Here is a 17,733-nt window from a genome sequence, read left to right on the forward strand (position 1 = left end):
TTGACAAAGTCATTTAAATTATGTTTAATGAATCCTCAAATTAATAATATTGCTTTGGAGTTGTTACTTCTCGTGGACACTTATTTTATGTGTTAATGAATACGTTTTGTCTTTTAAAAAAGGCTAAATTGCAAATTTGGTTTTCCTATTTATCTCAAAATTTGATTTTAGTCTCCCTATAGTTTAATTTACGAATTTAGTCATCTAGTTTTTTGCAATCATGTTATTTCATTTCCCAACTCCAAAAGTTTAACATTGACTGTTACTTATTAACGTTGACCGCCATGTGTCACGCATCTATTGGACGTTTGACCATCACGTGTTGCACGTTTATCGGACGTTAATTTCGTGCACCTAATTAATGTCAACCTCCAATAAAATCGTGACACATAGTGATCAACGTCCAGTAAAAGCGCGACACGTGATAGTCAATGTCCAATAAAAACGTGACACGTGACGGTCAAGGCAAACAATTAACAATCAACGTCCAATTTTGGGTTTGAAAATTGAAATAATAATATTACAAAAAACTGAGGGACTAAATTCATAAATTAAATTATAAGAGGACCAAAATTGAATTTAAGACAAATAAGAGAACCAAATTTACAATTTAACTTTTAAAAAATATAAATTAAATTTAAAATTATATTTTATTTAATATTTTTACATATTACTAATTAGGTCAGCCCAACCTGAATTCATTTGAACCGTCACATTATATGAGATAGACTGAAAAAGACTTATTTCTTTTCAAACTTCGTCTATTGAACCCAACTTGACCTAATTACAAATTAACTCGGTTAGTACATTTAACTAAGTCCATCTTGTAAATCCTACCTAAATGTAACTTTGGACTAACAGGACATCCCTCATCTAAAACTTTACTCTACTAAAAAAAATTTAGAAGATTAACAAAAAAAAACTGTTGTAAGAAAATGTAAAATTATTAAATGTTATTTTATTTTATTCCAACTTTCATTTCCAAGAATCCTACAACACACCACCACCACCAACCTTGGTTTTAAACAACTAACCACATTGCGTCACACACACACACACACGACGTTTCGGTTTCCATTGCTTCTCTCTGTTTCGCTTTTCACCTTCGCACCAACGTGACTCATGTGAGTTGTGCGACTCCCAATCTCACTCCCATTCTCTCTCCTCTCTCTCTCTCTACGCTTCCAATTCTCAAATTGCGTGACGCAACCATGACGTCACTCTGCCGGCGCATCCCAGTCGCCGGCACCGGCCAACTCCGCCTCCGTTGCGCTCCAAGGACCGCCGCGATTGGCGAGGTCCACTACGGCTGCTCGCCTAAGTGGCCGACAATAACGCTGCGACTGCCTCCGCCAGTGAAGTGCGGCGGCGCGTGGAAGAGATCGGGCGAGAAGAAGGCGGCGGTGGCGGCGCCTCGTCCGTGCGCGGTGGGGAGACTCGCGGCGGAGAGTGGTCGGGAAAGCGGGAATCGGTCGGCGGAGGTGGTGCTCGCCGCCGCGGTGACGGTGGTGATGGGCGCCGGAAACAGAGTTCTGTACAAGCTCGCGTTGGTTCCGCTGAAGAACTATCCGTTCTTCCTTGCTCAGCTCGCGACTTTCGGGTACTTCATTTATTTTGTTCGATGTTTCTGCCTCTTTCTTTGTTTTGTTGAATTGATGAATCCGGTGCTTAATTCTTAGTTTAATTAATTACGCGTGCGGTGTTGAATATCTTTATTTTTTGATGATTGTGTTGAATGCTAGTATCTATTTGACGTGTTTTTTTTTTTCTTAAATAATATATATTTGATGTTTATTTAATGTAACTCTCAGACTTTGTGAAACAACTCCTTCAATCTTGTTTACTGGTGTAATAGATTATTTATCATTATTATTTTTTTTTATGAGAATTATTATATGGTTTAAATATCTTTTTCTTTTTTATAATTTAATCTTTTTTAAATTCTTATAAATTATATTTATTTTATTTTTTATTCATATCTAATGTGTTTTAAAGATGAAAAATAAAATAAATATAATTTGAAAATATCAAATATAAAAAAATTGAAGGAAAAAGACAAAAGAATTCTAAATTATAAGAATTTAAAATATTTAAGTCTATTATTATTATTATTATTAGTGGAAAGACACTGCATTTTTATTTTTTTGGGTAATATCATAAGTGAAAATAGAAAATTGAGAAAGAGAGAAAATGTTGAATAGAAAATGGAACCGCATTCACTAGTAACGTCTAATGGGAAGAAGAGTGGGAGCAAAAATTGAATAGAAAATAGGAAAAGTAAAATCAGTTAAGTGTACAAATAAAAGGTAAAATAGGAAAGAAATGTACAAACCAAAATGGGTAAATTTATATAGATTGTAAATATAAATTATAAATTCTTATATTATATAAGGAGATACTAAATTTTAATGTACATATGTTTTGACCTATCTGCTACTGATTTTGGAGTAGTGTTAATTGTTCTTTTAAAATAAAAAAATGTGAAAAAACACTATGTTATGAGTTTTTTCTAATTATTATTATGGGATTGTGGTTTATGTATTGTTTCGCAAATATCAATTTGATGGGCCCTCCCCGAACCTTTTCGTGTGGGTCCAAACATTATCTGACGATGTTTATTGCTCACCAGTCACCACTTCTCTCTTTCTCTTCTATTTTGGGGGTGCATCTTCTTAATTTTGAGGAGTCAGTTTTAGTTTCTAGTGCCGAATATTTGCTAGAAAAGGGAATTTGACCGTGTAATTGCTCGGGTAATAATTCGGAGTAATTCTGTTATTTCTTTTGTTTGATAGAAGTGTTAATTCGGAGTAATTCTGTTGTTTGATAGAAGTGTAATGAGCAACAACTTTAGGATATCATTCTTTTTGGGATATTGAAAGGGTGTTAGTGTAGTAATCAAGATGATTGTAAGCATAAATATATTTTTAGATACTGTAATATCATTAAATTTTTTTAGTTATTTTTATTTTTATAAATTTCAAATTTTTTAATAATGATCCCGGCCACTACTAATGTGACATCTAGATCTAGCCATGTCACATTAGCGTGTAACATGTCATGTTTTTTTTTTTGGAACCAAGTGTGATATGTCATGTTTAAATAAATACATGTCCCTAAAGTTTGATTTTGTTTTGCTGTTATGTCTTTTTTTTTTCATTTCTTCCGCCTAAAACAAAAAAAAGTTTGGAGATACCAGGATTTAAAATGATTTCATCCTAATATTTATATTTCTGCAAACCTTTTTTTCATTTAATTTATTTTGCAATAACCTGAAACCAAGCAATCCTATATGTTTGAGAAGAACTGAAGAAGTTGCCTTAATTTTTTACTCTGATTAATGGCATAAAACGCATTCTGGCTGCAAAACTTTTTTCCTCTCCCTTTAGGAGGTTGTAATGTTTAAAAGAGTTAATATAACTATAGTGATATTTTCTTTCTTTCAGATACGTTATTGTATACTTCTCTATTCTGTATATACGGTACCGTGCGGGCATTGTCACTGATGAGATGTTATCAGTGCCAAAAACTCCATTTTTAGTTGTTGGTCTCTTGGAGGCTCTGGGTGCTGCCACAGGAATGGCAGCAGGAGGTAATGTTTGTCCTATTTTTTTTTTTATTTGTTTCATGTCAAGTACTTCTGGCTTCAAATTATAATCAAAATGCTCCTGTGCTACATTTTCTGATCGTTTTTTAATCAATCTTCCTTCTGTCAATTCCATCAAATTTCATATGTATCCTACAACTCCAGTTAGTAGAATATATTAAATATTATGATCTTAACAACAGAAGTTTTCACAGTACTGACAATACATAGCTTAAAATACATTATATATATCTTTACTATCAGCAGTTTTGTTTAAAATGCAAATGCTTTATGGGGTTTAGTTTTACCAATATTATCTTTTCTGGATGAATTGAGCATATTTGTTAATATTAGATGGGATATATATTGATGATTCTTGTCTTCATTTTTATCCACATTTTATGTTTTCACCTTCTACTCTAATTTGTGATGGATCTTTTAATGCTACCTCTTCCATATCTTGTAAATATTGTTGGAGATAGGAAGATAATAATATCGTTTGGTTGTACAATTTTGGTTAGTTTATAAAAATGTTCATGTCTGAATTTTGTTTAATTGTTTGTTCCCTCTGTTGTATCAGCAATGCTATCCGGAGCATCAATTCCAATTTTGTCTCAGGTAAAAACCATCAGCAGTCAGTGCTCTTTTGCCATTTGTTAAATTCTGTTACTTCTGCATTTACATTGTAGTGCATATATAAATTTCAAAATTATTCAGACTTTAGATATGATCGAAAAGGAATCCAAAAGGTAAATGCAAGTATTACTTATTAAAAATTGACCATCAAGTACCTAGTCTAGAGAAGCATGACCCATTCATTCCCTTGAATCTGTGTCCTGCTTGATGGCTGGTCAGATGTCTCAAGTGTAAAATAATTGCCTTAAAAATATGGTAACAAAATATAACCATCCTGATCTAACCTGTCAAAATTGGTTAAAATTAAAATTTGTTGTATATACCTTATTTACTATACATCTATTAGCTCATCTATTTGCAACTTGCATTGATTTATGGTAAAAAGCAAATTAAAGGCGGATAGTCAACTTAACCTAATTCTCTTGCAGGCTTTTCTTGTGTGGCAAATTCTCCTCTCATATATTTTTCTTGGGAGGCGATATAAAGTCAATCAACTAGTTGGATGCTTTCTTGTGGCAATTGGTGTAATTCTTACTGTAGCAAGGTCAGCCTATGTTAATTTTTGTAGATGCTAGGTTATGTTGGCTCCTATTTTGATTTTTGAGTGTTAACATGAACACTGCACTCTTGAACCGTATACCTGTAGGCAAAAGAACATGGTCTACAATGATATAGACCGGGAATCGACAAATAAATCCGAATGGCCATAAACATTTTGACACAAGTATTAGTTGCTTATGCTTTTGTTTGGTGAAATTAATTCACATTTTCATCACTTATATGACTGCTCAGCATTACATGTTAATTCAGCCTCTCATGTGCCTTGATTACTTAATGATTTCAAATTTTATTGACAGATTCCATGCTGAACAGAAAAGTCAAACTTTTGGTATAAGTGTTAAATCCTTAAGTGATTCCATAAGTTCATTCACTCATATGGTTTTTAAAACAAAGTCTGAAAATAAGTTTTATTTAGTATTGTAATTTATAGTTATAGAATTTCCCGCGTATGCTTAGTGTAAAATTTTTGAATAAATTTTGTTCTTTTGAAATTAGAACATTGACATAACAGCTTATAACATCACAAGTATATGTTGCAATTTTGTAATGTAGGTATGGCATGTACAAACTATGTAAACTTTGTGTTTATGCTGAGGTTTTCTGATTTCACACCTTGTTTACTTAATGTAGTGGATCTGGTGCTGGGCATTCATTAAAGGAAGCTGGTATATTTTGGAGTCTTTTAATGATAGTTTCATTTTTATTCCAAGCAGCTGATACTGTTCTGAAGGTGGTTGTTTATTTTAAATATTGTTGAATATTCCGAGATTTTAAATTATTTCTCTATTGTGACTCATGTCCTTTTAATACTTTGTAGGAAGTAATCTTTTTGGACGCAACTCGAAAACTGAAGGTGTGTACAGTGATGAATTCTTTTAATTTATTTCATATTATGTAAATTATGACTTTGGAAATGGAAGCTCATAGGGACATTTGAGACTAATGAAGTAATTTCTGGTGCACTTGGTAACATAATACATCTGCCTCTAACTTCAATATAGAAAAAAAATGATGTCACTAAATTGTAGTAGACTGTGTAGAACCTTCACAAAAATGACTGCAAATTATTGGCTACATTTTTTAAAGCTTCATACAAGTCAGAAGTCACCCTCTGTACTCATGTTTGATAGACTAATATATATTGCCAAGTTAAACAATAAATGTTTTTTTTATCATTCAAGGTTCTAAAGTGAAAAGCATCCTTTTCTGTATGGTTTTTGCTCATTATTGTAGTTTTCACTTTCTAGTATGGTAATATACTAATCAATATTCAATGTTTTCTGAAACAGGGAGGTTCTTTGGATATGTTTGTTGTCAATTCCTTTGGATCTGCATTCCAGGTACAGTGCAATTGTCATGAAATTTGCATATTTTGAATAACAATATAAATAAAATGGATGCCTAAATGCATGACGGTATGCTTACTGCAGGCATTATTCATATGCCTTCTCCTCCCCTTCTTATCAAAATTATGGGGCGTCCCCTTTGGTCAACTACCAAACTATCTTAAAGACGGTGCTGCCTGCTTTCTGAATGTTGGGACTCTGTCAAGAGGTAAGCAGCTTTATTTTCTTTTCCATATTGTCATTTCTTACAGAAGGCAATATCCAAAAGTAGTCTTTTGGTTATCAAATCTGTTATAGCTTAGAGTCAAATTCATCAATGATATTTATGACCTAGATCTATCTCAAGTCACAAGGCAACATTAATTTACATGTAAAATGAGAACCATATACTGTTTCATGAGCAAACCCAAAATACGAAAATAAAATAAAAATAGAAATCTTACAGAGCAAAAAAGTCAGTTTTTCATTAAAATATTTTTTGCGGATGTTATTAAATGTGAAATTCTAAAGATGGAATACACTGGGCAAAACCAAAAGTTGCGGTAGCATGAATGCATTTTGCGGATGTCATAGTCCTTTTGGGAGAAAGGTGAGAGAATAAATGGTAAATTAGAGTTGTGGTGAGAATCTATGAACTTACATGGTTTCTATTTAAGTAGATGTAAGACAGTACTTGGAATGTAAGTTCAGCATGCTGACATTGGGTTGGCGTTGAAAATGGAGGGTTGGAGATTATACCATACCACAAGTTGCACACTTAGGTATTTTGGATCCATCTTACAAAGTAACATGGAGGAGTGGTTCAAGTGTAATTTGTGATCAAAATGTGTTGCTCAATCTTCGAAGGAAAATTTTATTGCACAGACGTTAGATCAACAATTCTTTATTGTACAAAATGTTGGGCTGTAAAATGCTAACAATAACAAAAGATGAGTGTTGCGAAGATGAGGATGTTGCAATGGATGGGTAGACATACAAGAATAAGATCAGGAATGATTGTAGTTGAATATTTTAGTATTTCTCTATGTTTGGTAGCTTAGTTGGTTAGCTTTATTCAGAAGGCAGCAGTGTATTGTTACTGTCAATTGTCCTTCTCTCTCTCTCTCTCTCTCTCTTGTATCTTGTATATATGTGTTATTTTGAAATCAATAAAGCTAAGAGAGAAAGTGAGAAATTTCTCAACTCACCTCAGTCTTCAAGTTGGCATTAGAGCGGGTTTTGTCCGCCGTCTGCCGCCGTCGGCCGCTGTCATCTCCGGCCATTTTTTCTGGCGAGACCAGGGTTAGGTTCGCCTCGAAAAGTGCGACCCACCCCTGGTAGTCGCGCTGCCAATGGAGCTTCCACGCGCTGCCCTTATCTCGCGCGATTTCTGGCGCGTGAAGCCCACTCGCCGCCGTCTCGCCGTCAGAAGCTGACTTGTCTGGTCCCGGCAGCTTCGTCGTCAGCCCTTGAGCTAGTTTCAGGCCTTACCTCTCGCTTCCGATAAGCTTTTTTGTCAGCCCTTATGTGTTCTCCCTCTTTTGCGTTAGGGTTTTTTTGTTTGGGACCTGAAATGGCTTCCTCTGGACCTGTTTTTTCCTTCTCTGGGACCCCAACCATCATGACTGCTAAACTAAACTAGAAAAATACCCATCGTGGTCTGCTTCCGTGGAACTATGGTTTCTTGGTCAAGGGCACCATGACCACTCGGAGAAAGCTTCTGATTCCGTTCCAAACGACAAAAGACCTGAATGGGAGAAGCTTGACTATCAACTCTGCACTGTGTTATGGCAATCAGTTGAGCCAAATATTTTGGAGATTCTTAGATCATTTAAAACGTGTCGTTCTTTTTGGAAGAAGGCCCAGGGAATTTTTGCCAATGATATCCAAAGCTTATTTGATGCAACCATGAAGGTTACAACCCTCAAGCAAACCAGCCATGACATGATCGCTCATGTGGGTAAGGCTCAGGCTGTCGTGGAAGAGCTGAGAAAGTTCCTTGTGGCTGATTCATTGGAAGAAGTGAACAGAAAATTGGGCAAGTTCTATATGGTCCTCATCTTGAGAAGTTTACATCCAGACTTTGATCATGTGCGTGATCAAGTACTTGCTGGGGACCAGGTTCCATCAATGGATTCCCTCATCACTAGACTTCTCCGCGTGCCTCATGTATCGAAGGATGAAAATCCTGTTGATGGTGTGGAGACGTCAGCCATGATTGCATCTCGTGGTAGAGGAGGCGGTCACAACAGTAGAGGAGGTTGCAGTGGAAGGGGTGGATGTCCTCATTGCACCTACTGCAAGAGGATGGGTCACACCCAAGAGAATTGCTATTCGTTGCATGGCTTTCCTGACAAGGTTGCACAGGTTTCTAGATCAGAGAAAGCAGAGTCTAGATTCTCTAATGAGGAGTATCAGGAGTATTTGAAACTTAAATCTGTGAAACCCAGCAACCAAGCTCAATCCTCATCTGTACCATGTTTTTCAACAACATGTATCTCTCAATCCATTGAAGGTCCTAGTCCTTGGATACTCGACTCAGGTGCCTCTGATCATATTTCTGGTAATAAGTCCTTTTTTTCATCCTTTTCCTTTCCAAAAATTTCTCACCTTGTTACTGTAGCTAATGGCTCCAAGGTTGCGTCTCAAGGAAGTGGTCAAGTTTCATTGTCTCCCTCTTTGAAATTAAATTCTGTATTATTCATTCCTCAGTGTCCCTATAATCTAATCTCATTAAGTCAGTTAACTCGTTCATTAAATTGTTCAGTAACCTTTACTGCTAATTTTTTTATTATTCAGGAACATGGGACGGGGCGACTGATTGGAGAAGAACATGAATCACGAGGACTTTACTACTTGGAATCCAGTCCACCTGGGTCTTGTTTTGCAATCTCAAAACCCAAACTTTTACATGATCGTCTGGGTTACCCAAGTTTACCAAAATTGAAGATGATGGTTCCTAGTCTTAAGAATCTTCGAGTCTTAGAGTGTGAGTCTTGTCAACTAGGAAAACATGTCAGGTCATCATTTCCTCAAACTGTACAAAGATGTAACTCGGCTTTCTCTACCATTCATTCTGATATTTGGGGACCAAGTCGTGTTACATCTTTTGGTTTTCGATATTTTGTAACTTTCATTGATGAATTCTCCAGATGTACTTGGGTTTATTTAATGAAAGACAGATCTGAACTTTTGCCTATATTCATGTCATTCTACAATGAGATTGAGAATCAATTTGGAAAAACAATTAAGATTTTTATAAGTGATAATGCTAAAGAGTATTTCTCCCATGATCTTTCTTCTTTTTTGTCTTCCAAAGGTATTCTACATCAGTCCACATGTCCTCACACACCACAACAAGATGGTATAACAGAAAGGAAGAATCATCATCGTCTTGAAACTGCACGTTCCCTAATGCTAAATTCTAATGTTCCTACACATCATTGGGGAGATGTAGTGCTTACTGCTTGTTTCCTAATTAATAAGATGCCCTTTTCTTCTCTTGAAAACCAAATCTCTCACTCAATTGTCTTCTCTCATGATCTACTATTTCATGTTTCTCCTAAAGTGTTTGGTTGTACCTATTTTGTCCATGATTTGTCTCTTGGTTTAGACAAACTTTTTGCTAGGTCAGTCAAATGTGTCTTCTTGGGTTATTCTCATCTTCAAAAAGGTTACAAGTGTTACTCTCCAAACACAAAACGATACCACATGTCTGCAGATGTAACCTTCTTTGAAGACACACCCTTCTCACCCTCCGTAGACCATACTTCTTCTCTCCAGGAAGTTCTTCCTATTCCTTCTCCTTGTCCTCTAGGTAACTCAGACCAAAATGTCAGTGTTGTCCCACCTGAAGTTGTCTCTCCACCTCTTATTACAGATCAACACAGGACAAGGCAGATTGGATCTCCAGTACCTGAAGCTTCTCCTCGTCCTTCCTCAACCAGTCCTCAACTCATGGATCCTTCCTCTCCTTCCACTTCTTCTCATCATTCTGACTCACATTGGCCCATTACCATCAGGAAAGGTACTCGCTTTACTCGTAATCCTCATCCTATTTATAATTTCTTAAGTTACCACCGTTTGTCTCCTTCATATGATTCCTTTGTTTTCTCATTGTCTTCCCTTACTATTCCTTCCACTGTCCATGAGACACTTGATCATCCTAGCTGGCGACAGACTATGATTGATGAAATGCAGACTCTTGAAAATAATGGGTACTTGGGAGCTCGTTCCTCTTCCTCCTAGCAAGACAACTGTGGGTTGTAGATGGGTCTATACTGTTAAAGTTGGGCCCAATGGTAAGGTTGATCGGCTTAAGGCTTGCTTGGTAGCTAAAGGCTACACACAGATATATGGCCTTGATTACTGTGATACTTTCTCTCCTGTAGCCAAAATCACCACTGTTCGTCTGTTTCTTGCTATGGCTGCCATCCGTCACTGGCCCCTCCATCAACTTGATATTAAAAATGCCTTCCTCCACGGTGATCTTGAGAAGGATATTTATATGGAGCAACCTCCTGAGTTTGTTGCTCAGGGGGAGTATGACATTGTGTGTAAGCTTCACCGATCTCTCTATGGGTTGAAGCAATCTCCTCGAGCTTGGTTTGATAAATTTAGTTATGTTGTTCAACTTTTTGGACTGAAACGAAGTGAAGCTGATCACTCTGTTTTTTACTGTCATACATCTCCTGGAAAATGTGTTTATCTAATGATCTATGTTGATGATATAGTGATTACAGGGAATGATACTACTAAGATTGTCCAGCTAAAAGAGCACTTATTTAGTCATTTCCAGACCAAACATCTGGGATATTTGAAGTATTTCCTTGGTATTGAAGTGGCTCAATGAGGAGATGGTGTTGTGATCTCTCAAAGGAAGTATGCTCTTGATATTTTAGAAGAAACAGGTATGCAGAATTGTAGACTTGTTGAAAGTCCTATGGATCTAAATCTGAAGCTCATGGCAGATAAAAGTGAAGTTTATCCTGACCCCGAGAGATATAGGAGGCTTGTGGGAAAACTCATTTACCTCATCATTACTAGACCTGATATCTCCTTTGCTGTGGGAGTGGTTAGCCAATTTATGCAGAATCCTCATTTGGACCATTGGAATGCTGTCATGCATATTCTGAGATATGTTAAGAGAGCTCCTGAACAAGGATTGTTGTATGAAGACAAGGGTAATACGCAACTATTGGAATATTGTGATGCTGATTGGGCTAGTTGTCCCATGGATAGGAGGTCTACATCAGGTTATTGTGTCTTCATTAGAGGAAATCTTATCTCTTGGAAAAGCAAGAAGCAAACTGTTGTCACTCGGTCTAGTGCTGAAGCTGAATATTGATCTATGGCTATGGTTACTTGTGAACTCATGTGGATTAAACAATTTCTGCAAGAATTGAGGTTTTGTGAAGAGTTGCAAATGAAGTTGTATTGTGATAATCAGGCTGCTCTTCATATTGCCTCAAACCCAGTCTTTCATGAAAGGACTAAGCACATAGAGATTGATTGTCATTTCATTCGAGAGAAGCTTCTGTCCAAAGAAATTGTCACTGAGTTCATTAGTTCTAATGATCAGCCAACAAATATTTTGACTAAGTCCTTAAGAGGACTCAAAATTCAGACTATATGTTCCAAGCTTGGTGCATATGATTTATATGCTCCAGCTTGAGGGGGAGTGTTGAATATTTTAGTATTTCTCTATGTTTGGTAGCTTAGTTGGTTAGCTTTATTCAGAAGGTAGCAGTGTACTGTTACTGTCAATTGTCCTTCTCTCTCTTGTATCTTGTATATATCTGTTATTTTGAAATCAATAAAGCTAAGAGAGAAAGTGAGAAATTTCTCAACTCACCTCAGTCTTCAAGTATTGTATTACAAGGAAAGTAGGAGTAGCACATGTTTAGGAAAGATGGTTGGATTGCACCTAAGATCGTATGGCCATGTTAGAAGAAGGCAGATAGAAGCCCAAATAAGATGAGTTGATCAGATGGAGAATAGTCCATTAATTAAAGGTAGAGGGAGACAAAAAAAAAAACTAATTGAAACAATTAAAAGAATTATATCTGAATGACTTTTTCAGAGATTTGGCTTTTGATAGAATATAATGGCATCATTTGATCCATGTAGCAAAATCCACCTAGTGGGAAAATGCTTCTGTTGTTCTTGGAACATCTACATAAAGACAATATTTCAAATTCTTTATTCCATGTTTCTTTTTGTTTCAATTTTTTCTTTACAAATGTTCCACTACTTTTCAACCTAATTTATAGAAAGTCTGGCAGCTTTGGAATGTTATTTATGTGAACTGGTTCGGTTAATTCCAATTCTGATTACAAACATAGAACAAGAAAAGATTTGGCATATAGGATAGGGTTTCATCATATCAAAACTTGAATGCTGACAACAGGTAGCTAATTAAATAAAGTGTTAATTCTATTCATCTAATTTATAGACATTGTAAACTGCTCTTGGGCAGGTTGGTTTTAAATCCATTTTTATTTTTTTAATTTTTAATAGCAATTCTTGTAATAAAAAATTTGCAGAAAGTAATTTTGCATTGGATTTGGTTTGCAGGATGTGATGGAGCTCCCCTGCTGCCCTTGTTGTTTATTATTGTCAACATGGGCTTCAATATCTCATTGCTTCATCTCCTCAAGATCTCTTCGGCCGTTGTCTCTTGTCTAGCCTCCACATTTTCAGGTATTTAATTTGTTTCTTTCAGAGTATATACGTTAATGAGGAAAGTATTCATAATGTCTCGGTGGAGGAAAATGAACAACTGTAACCCATTACAATTAGGAAACATATTTTCAATTTTAGAAATATTGACTAAAGTCAGAAGGAATGGTTAATTAATGCAATGGTTAATAGCTACCCAAAGCCTAGCTCTATTAACCACTCCTCTACTTGTCAGTAAACATGTGCTAAAACAGAAACTTTAGCCTGTTTAGGTGGCTTCTAAACTCAGTTCACTATTGTGCATGCAAACTTAATATTGAAACTATTCTCATAGTTACATTTTTCTTCATCCCCGACAGTAAGAATAGATCTAGTTTGTAAAAAATAATAATAGGTTGGTTCAGGGCTATCATTTTTATCAGCTCTTTTGTCTACCATTTCACACAAGGTGTAGTCTGACTGGCCTAGTAAAACTAACCTAATTCATCTCAGAAGTTAGAATATCTAATCTTTGCTGTATTATCTGTGTTATTTAAAATCCCATGTTTAATTAATGGTATAATTTTAGGTTTTAGTTGCACTGTTCAGTGCTATCATTACCAGAGTTAATCACAAATTTTAGCTAGAGTGCATTTGGGCAAACAACATAGCTAAGTGTCATTTCAGTAAGTTTTTATCACATGAGGACTTAATGCTATAAATTTGACCATAAAACTTACTGGAATACCGAGTAAGCTAAAAAGAGCTTATGGAAGTCATAATTTTTTTTTATAGCTCAAATAAGTTTCCCGTGATAGACTTATCAAAGATTTCACTATATTGGCATGAATGAGGCTGAAAGTTAAGCTAATGGTGCGTGAGTTGATAGCCATTTTTCTTGTTTTTCTGTTTTATAGATTTTTTTCTTCTTAAAAATGGTGCAGAAAATCTTGACACCTTGCTATTGAATGAAAGTTTGAAGGGGGGTGGCGGGGGATTTGCTGAAATATGCAAGTGTTTTTTTTTTTTTTTTTTTCATTTTTTGCAATTTTACAATCTATTATAAATTCTTGCTAACTGAAAATCTGAGCTAAATCCAACTGATTGAATTTGGCTTGTGACAGTCCCAATAGCAATCTATGTGTTCACGCTGCCATTGCCATACATCGGTGTTGCCTCTTCTCTTCCAGCAGGCTTTGTTGCAGGGGCCATCATTCTGATCATAGGATTACTCATTTATGCATGGACCCCTTCAAATAGTTCCTCCACTGCATCCATCCCCTAGAAAAGCTTGGAGGATTTGAATCTCAATATCTTCACCATTGCCCCAAGTCCAAAAGGATAGGTTGCACCAATCCTTATTACAGCAAATGGTACAACCATGAAATGACTCAGGTCCACTCTTTCGTGATTGATGATGATCACAAGATGGAGAAATAAAAATCATATACTCTTTCTTTAATAAAGTGCTAGTCCAATGAGAAAAAAAGGAAATGGAAAGTGAAATTCTCCTAAGCTTGCCCGAGTAAATATGAAAGCATATAGGTCTTTTTTTTATCAATCGTATATGGATAGGTCTAGTTCAAATTGTGTAAATAATAATAAGGGTTAAATAGGTTTTTATTCCTTTAAAATTGAGTATTTTTTTTAATCCTCAAAGGTTTTTTTTTAGTCTTTAAAATCTACAAAATGTTTTTTACAGCTAAAATCTGATTTTTCTATCTTATATTTTAAAATACATTTCTAGCTGCTAAAAATTGTCATAATTAAGTTAGGAAAAATAATCAAGAACTCATTAACTGTTTTAAAGAATGCTTTTTTTTTTTTATTGATTTGATTCTAGCAATTTCAAATTGTCAGAAAATTGTACCTTAAAATTTGAAATGGAAAATTGAATTTTAGCAGTAAAAAATGTCAAAAGTGATGAATCTCTTATTTCTTATAAAAAATGTCAAAAGTGATGAATCTCTTATTTCTTATTTGTCTCGTATTTTGCAAAAGTACTAACCTTACGATCTAAAGGCTTCAATTAACCACTAGACCGATCATTTTAGCTGCCAAGAATTATGCAATTTATATTTATATATAAAATCTAGCATGAAAGATTATAAATTTTGAGTATGTTAGGATCATATCTTGCACGTCATTAGAGGAGAGTTTGTTGAATCAATGTGCTAGAATTATGCACCTGATACAATATAATAAATATATATTGTTATAATTAAATTTTTAAAATTAATATATACTTATTTTATTTGTTTAGAATCTCATGGATCAACATTGATTGATAGATTTGAAATTATAGAATGCTCTTCTGAAATTATAAAATTATATTAATTTGTGATGTATTTTTAATTTTTTAAATAAAAATTGGGTCATGTGGGTCAACTAATAATCCACTGATTTGATCGTTGACCCAATGATGATGACGACGATGAATAACGATAATTGTTAAAATAATTTTATTGAAATATCCTTATTTTTTGTAAATGCATTATTTATAACTATTGGTTGATTCATGGTAATAATTGTAAAGTTGAGAAGCACAACACTAAAAAATCATTATTGCAAGCCTCTTCATTTTGGCCGCCAACCATGTGACACCATTTTTGGTTAACCAATGTTATTTTTTAGCCGACGTTGGTTAGGGTTTTTTTGATTGATATAAGCTAAGATTTTTTGGCCTACACCGGTTAGATCTTTTTGCCCAACATCAACCCGTGCCTGTTTTAGTCTACACCAATTAGGATTTTTTTGATTGACATCAATTAGGGTTATTTTGCTAACATCGGTCAAAACTATTATTTAGCCAAAGTTGGCTAGGGTTTTATTGCGAATGTTGTTAGGTTTTTTGGTTGATGTCAACTATGATTTTTTTAGCCGACACAGGGTAGAGTTTTTTTGGCCAACATTGGCCAGAACTATTTTTTAATCAACGTCAATTAGGTCAAGATAATTTTTTGGTTGACATTGACTAGTAAGGAACATTTTTCGGTCAATGTCGGTCAAAAACATCACCGATCGATGTCTTTTGAAAAACCTTAACAAGTCAACCAAAAAATAGTGTCGACTAATGTCAGTTGAAAAATAGTCTCAACTAATGCCGGCTAAAAAATATTCTTGACATATTTTAGCAAAATAAAAACTAATTGATGTTGGCCTAAAAATATTAGTAGTTGGATTGAATAAAAAATAAGTTGATAAAAATTATCAATATTTGTATTTTTAAATTATCAAATATTTTTTTAAAAATTAATTAAATATTCCAAAATTAGATAATATTTATTAAATATTCAAATAAAGCATTTAGAAAATGAAAGAAATTAAAATCAAAACATTTTAAATTTCTTAAAATTTTAAATTTCCTCCTCCAAACACGTTTTGAGACAACAAGTTTTGAGACATCAAGCCTTTCTCTTAAATAATGCTAATGGCCAATAGTTAAATCATATATGAGCTAGACTAGGCTACTAATCACATATACACTATCAATGGATTGTGCATTTTCCTCCATACAATTCAGAGTCAGTTGAAGCACCATTATCATCAACAATATGCTACTTCAAACTGAAGAGGTTGAAGGTGCATTTTTTTTTTTAAAAGTGTAAAAATAGAATAGGATCGGACTGACATATAACAATAGAATATATATATATATATATATATATATATATATATATATATATATATATATATATATATATATATATATATATATATATATAAATTTCAATGAAATCAATCATGAAGAAAGCTTTTACGAACCTCCACCTCTCACCATTTCATATCTAGCTTTGCTCCGTTTCTTTTTATCTCAACAAACTTAGGCTTTCGCATCAAGCTTAGTTCCAATGCATTTGCTTCAGCTAGCTTTGCAATGGAGGAAGACTGGACTTGGGCATTCTCTTCTTGCATTGCATGTAGAGCTAGGACCGACTCAACGATAAGTAAGAGTTAAAACAAATTTTAAAATAAATTTTTTACTTTAAATATATTGAACCTTTTTGCAAACAATATTTTTTAAAATGTACGATGCTTTTTTTATTTTATAAACACTAATAACAATTTTTTTTAGTGGGTCTAAAGTGTAATTAAACTTTATTTGCTTTATCATTTGGTCAAACTGTGCAGAGCTCTCTCAAGATGCAATTGAATGATTTCCACAACATCAGCATAAAATCAAGGATCATCTAAACAAACATCTCAAGCAACAATCCTAACAACGAGAACACTATTTATAAATGTCCTACAATTCTTGTCATAAAATTGAAATTGAAATAACTTGGTAAAGTATTGAACAACATGAAGTGCTATATAAGGAAAGAGAACATGTATCATTTAGTATGAAGAAGACAAATTTAAGACCTACTTGGTTTAAGAAAATGGTTTTTATGGAAAAGTAATGCCTATATACTTCAAATGAAGCTCAAGGAAAAAGGGAACGTGAAAAGAAAGAGAGGAAATAAGTTAATTCCCAACCTATGAACAACTCTTCCAATACTTTTTCCTCAAATTTTCCTCTCACTTCTCAACTTCAAATAATACAATTAAATGTGCTGACTGTTCTCATTTTAGAATCTCCTCAGTTTCAGCTAGTTCTTGCCTCAGTTGATCAAACTTTGAACTTCATTCTTGCTTCTCAATCATGAGGATGCCCATATTGTATTGGTAGTCAAGAAGCTATAAAAAAATGAAAGTAAAAAATAAGGTAGTAAATTTTAATTATTAGTGAAGACATTTCGACCTAAACTGTTTTCAATAAATTACAAAAGAATTTTGAGGATTTCCTTCACAAAATAAATCTCATGTACTACATTAAAAATATCTGTTTTATTTTAACTGGTTGTTCTGCTAGTTGGTAAAATGAAGTGCATGCCGTGCAGTTGGTATAAGAAAAATAAGTTACTTCAAATACCTTATGAAAAATTCTTATTATTTTAGTTGAAATTTCATTTTACTCTTTTATTT

The 17,733-nt window shown here is 34.3% G+C and overlaps 1 protein-coding gene across 1 annotated transcript; it reads left to right on the forward strand.

The window, feature by feature from the left end:
- Positions 1 to 761: 761 nt before the first annotated feature.
- LOC100780283 (protein CLT1, chloroplastic) lies at positions 762 to 14,259 on the forward strand. The gene is made up of 10 exons (XM_003556737.5): positions 762 to 1,600; positions 3,444 to 3,589; positions 4,164 to 4,201; positions 4,648 to 4,763; positions 5,411 to 5,510; positions 5,598 to 5,633; positions 6,070 to 6,120; positions 6,211 to 6,334; positions 12,682 to 12,807; positions 13,890 to 14,259. The coding sequence occupies exons 1-10, from the start codon at positions 1,212 to 1,214 to the stop codon at positions 14,048 to 14,050; spliced, it is 1,287 nt and encodes a 428-aa protein (XP_003556785.1). The 5' UTR covers positions 762 to 1,211; the 3' UTR covers positions 14,051 to 14,259.
- Positions 14,260 to 17,733: the final 3,474 nt, after the last annotated feature.

Source organism: Glycine max, chromosome 20, assembly GCF_000004515.6.
Source record: "Glycine max cultivar Williams 82 chromosome 20, Glycine_max_v4.0, whole genome shotgun sequence".
NCBI lineage: Eukaryota > Viridiplantae > Streptophyta > Magnoliopsida > Fabales > Fabaceae > Glycine > Glycine max.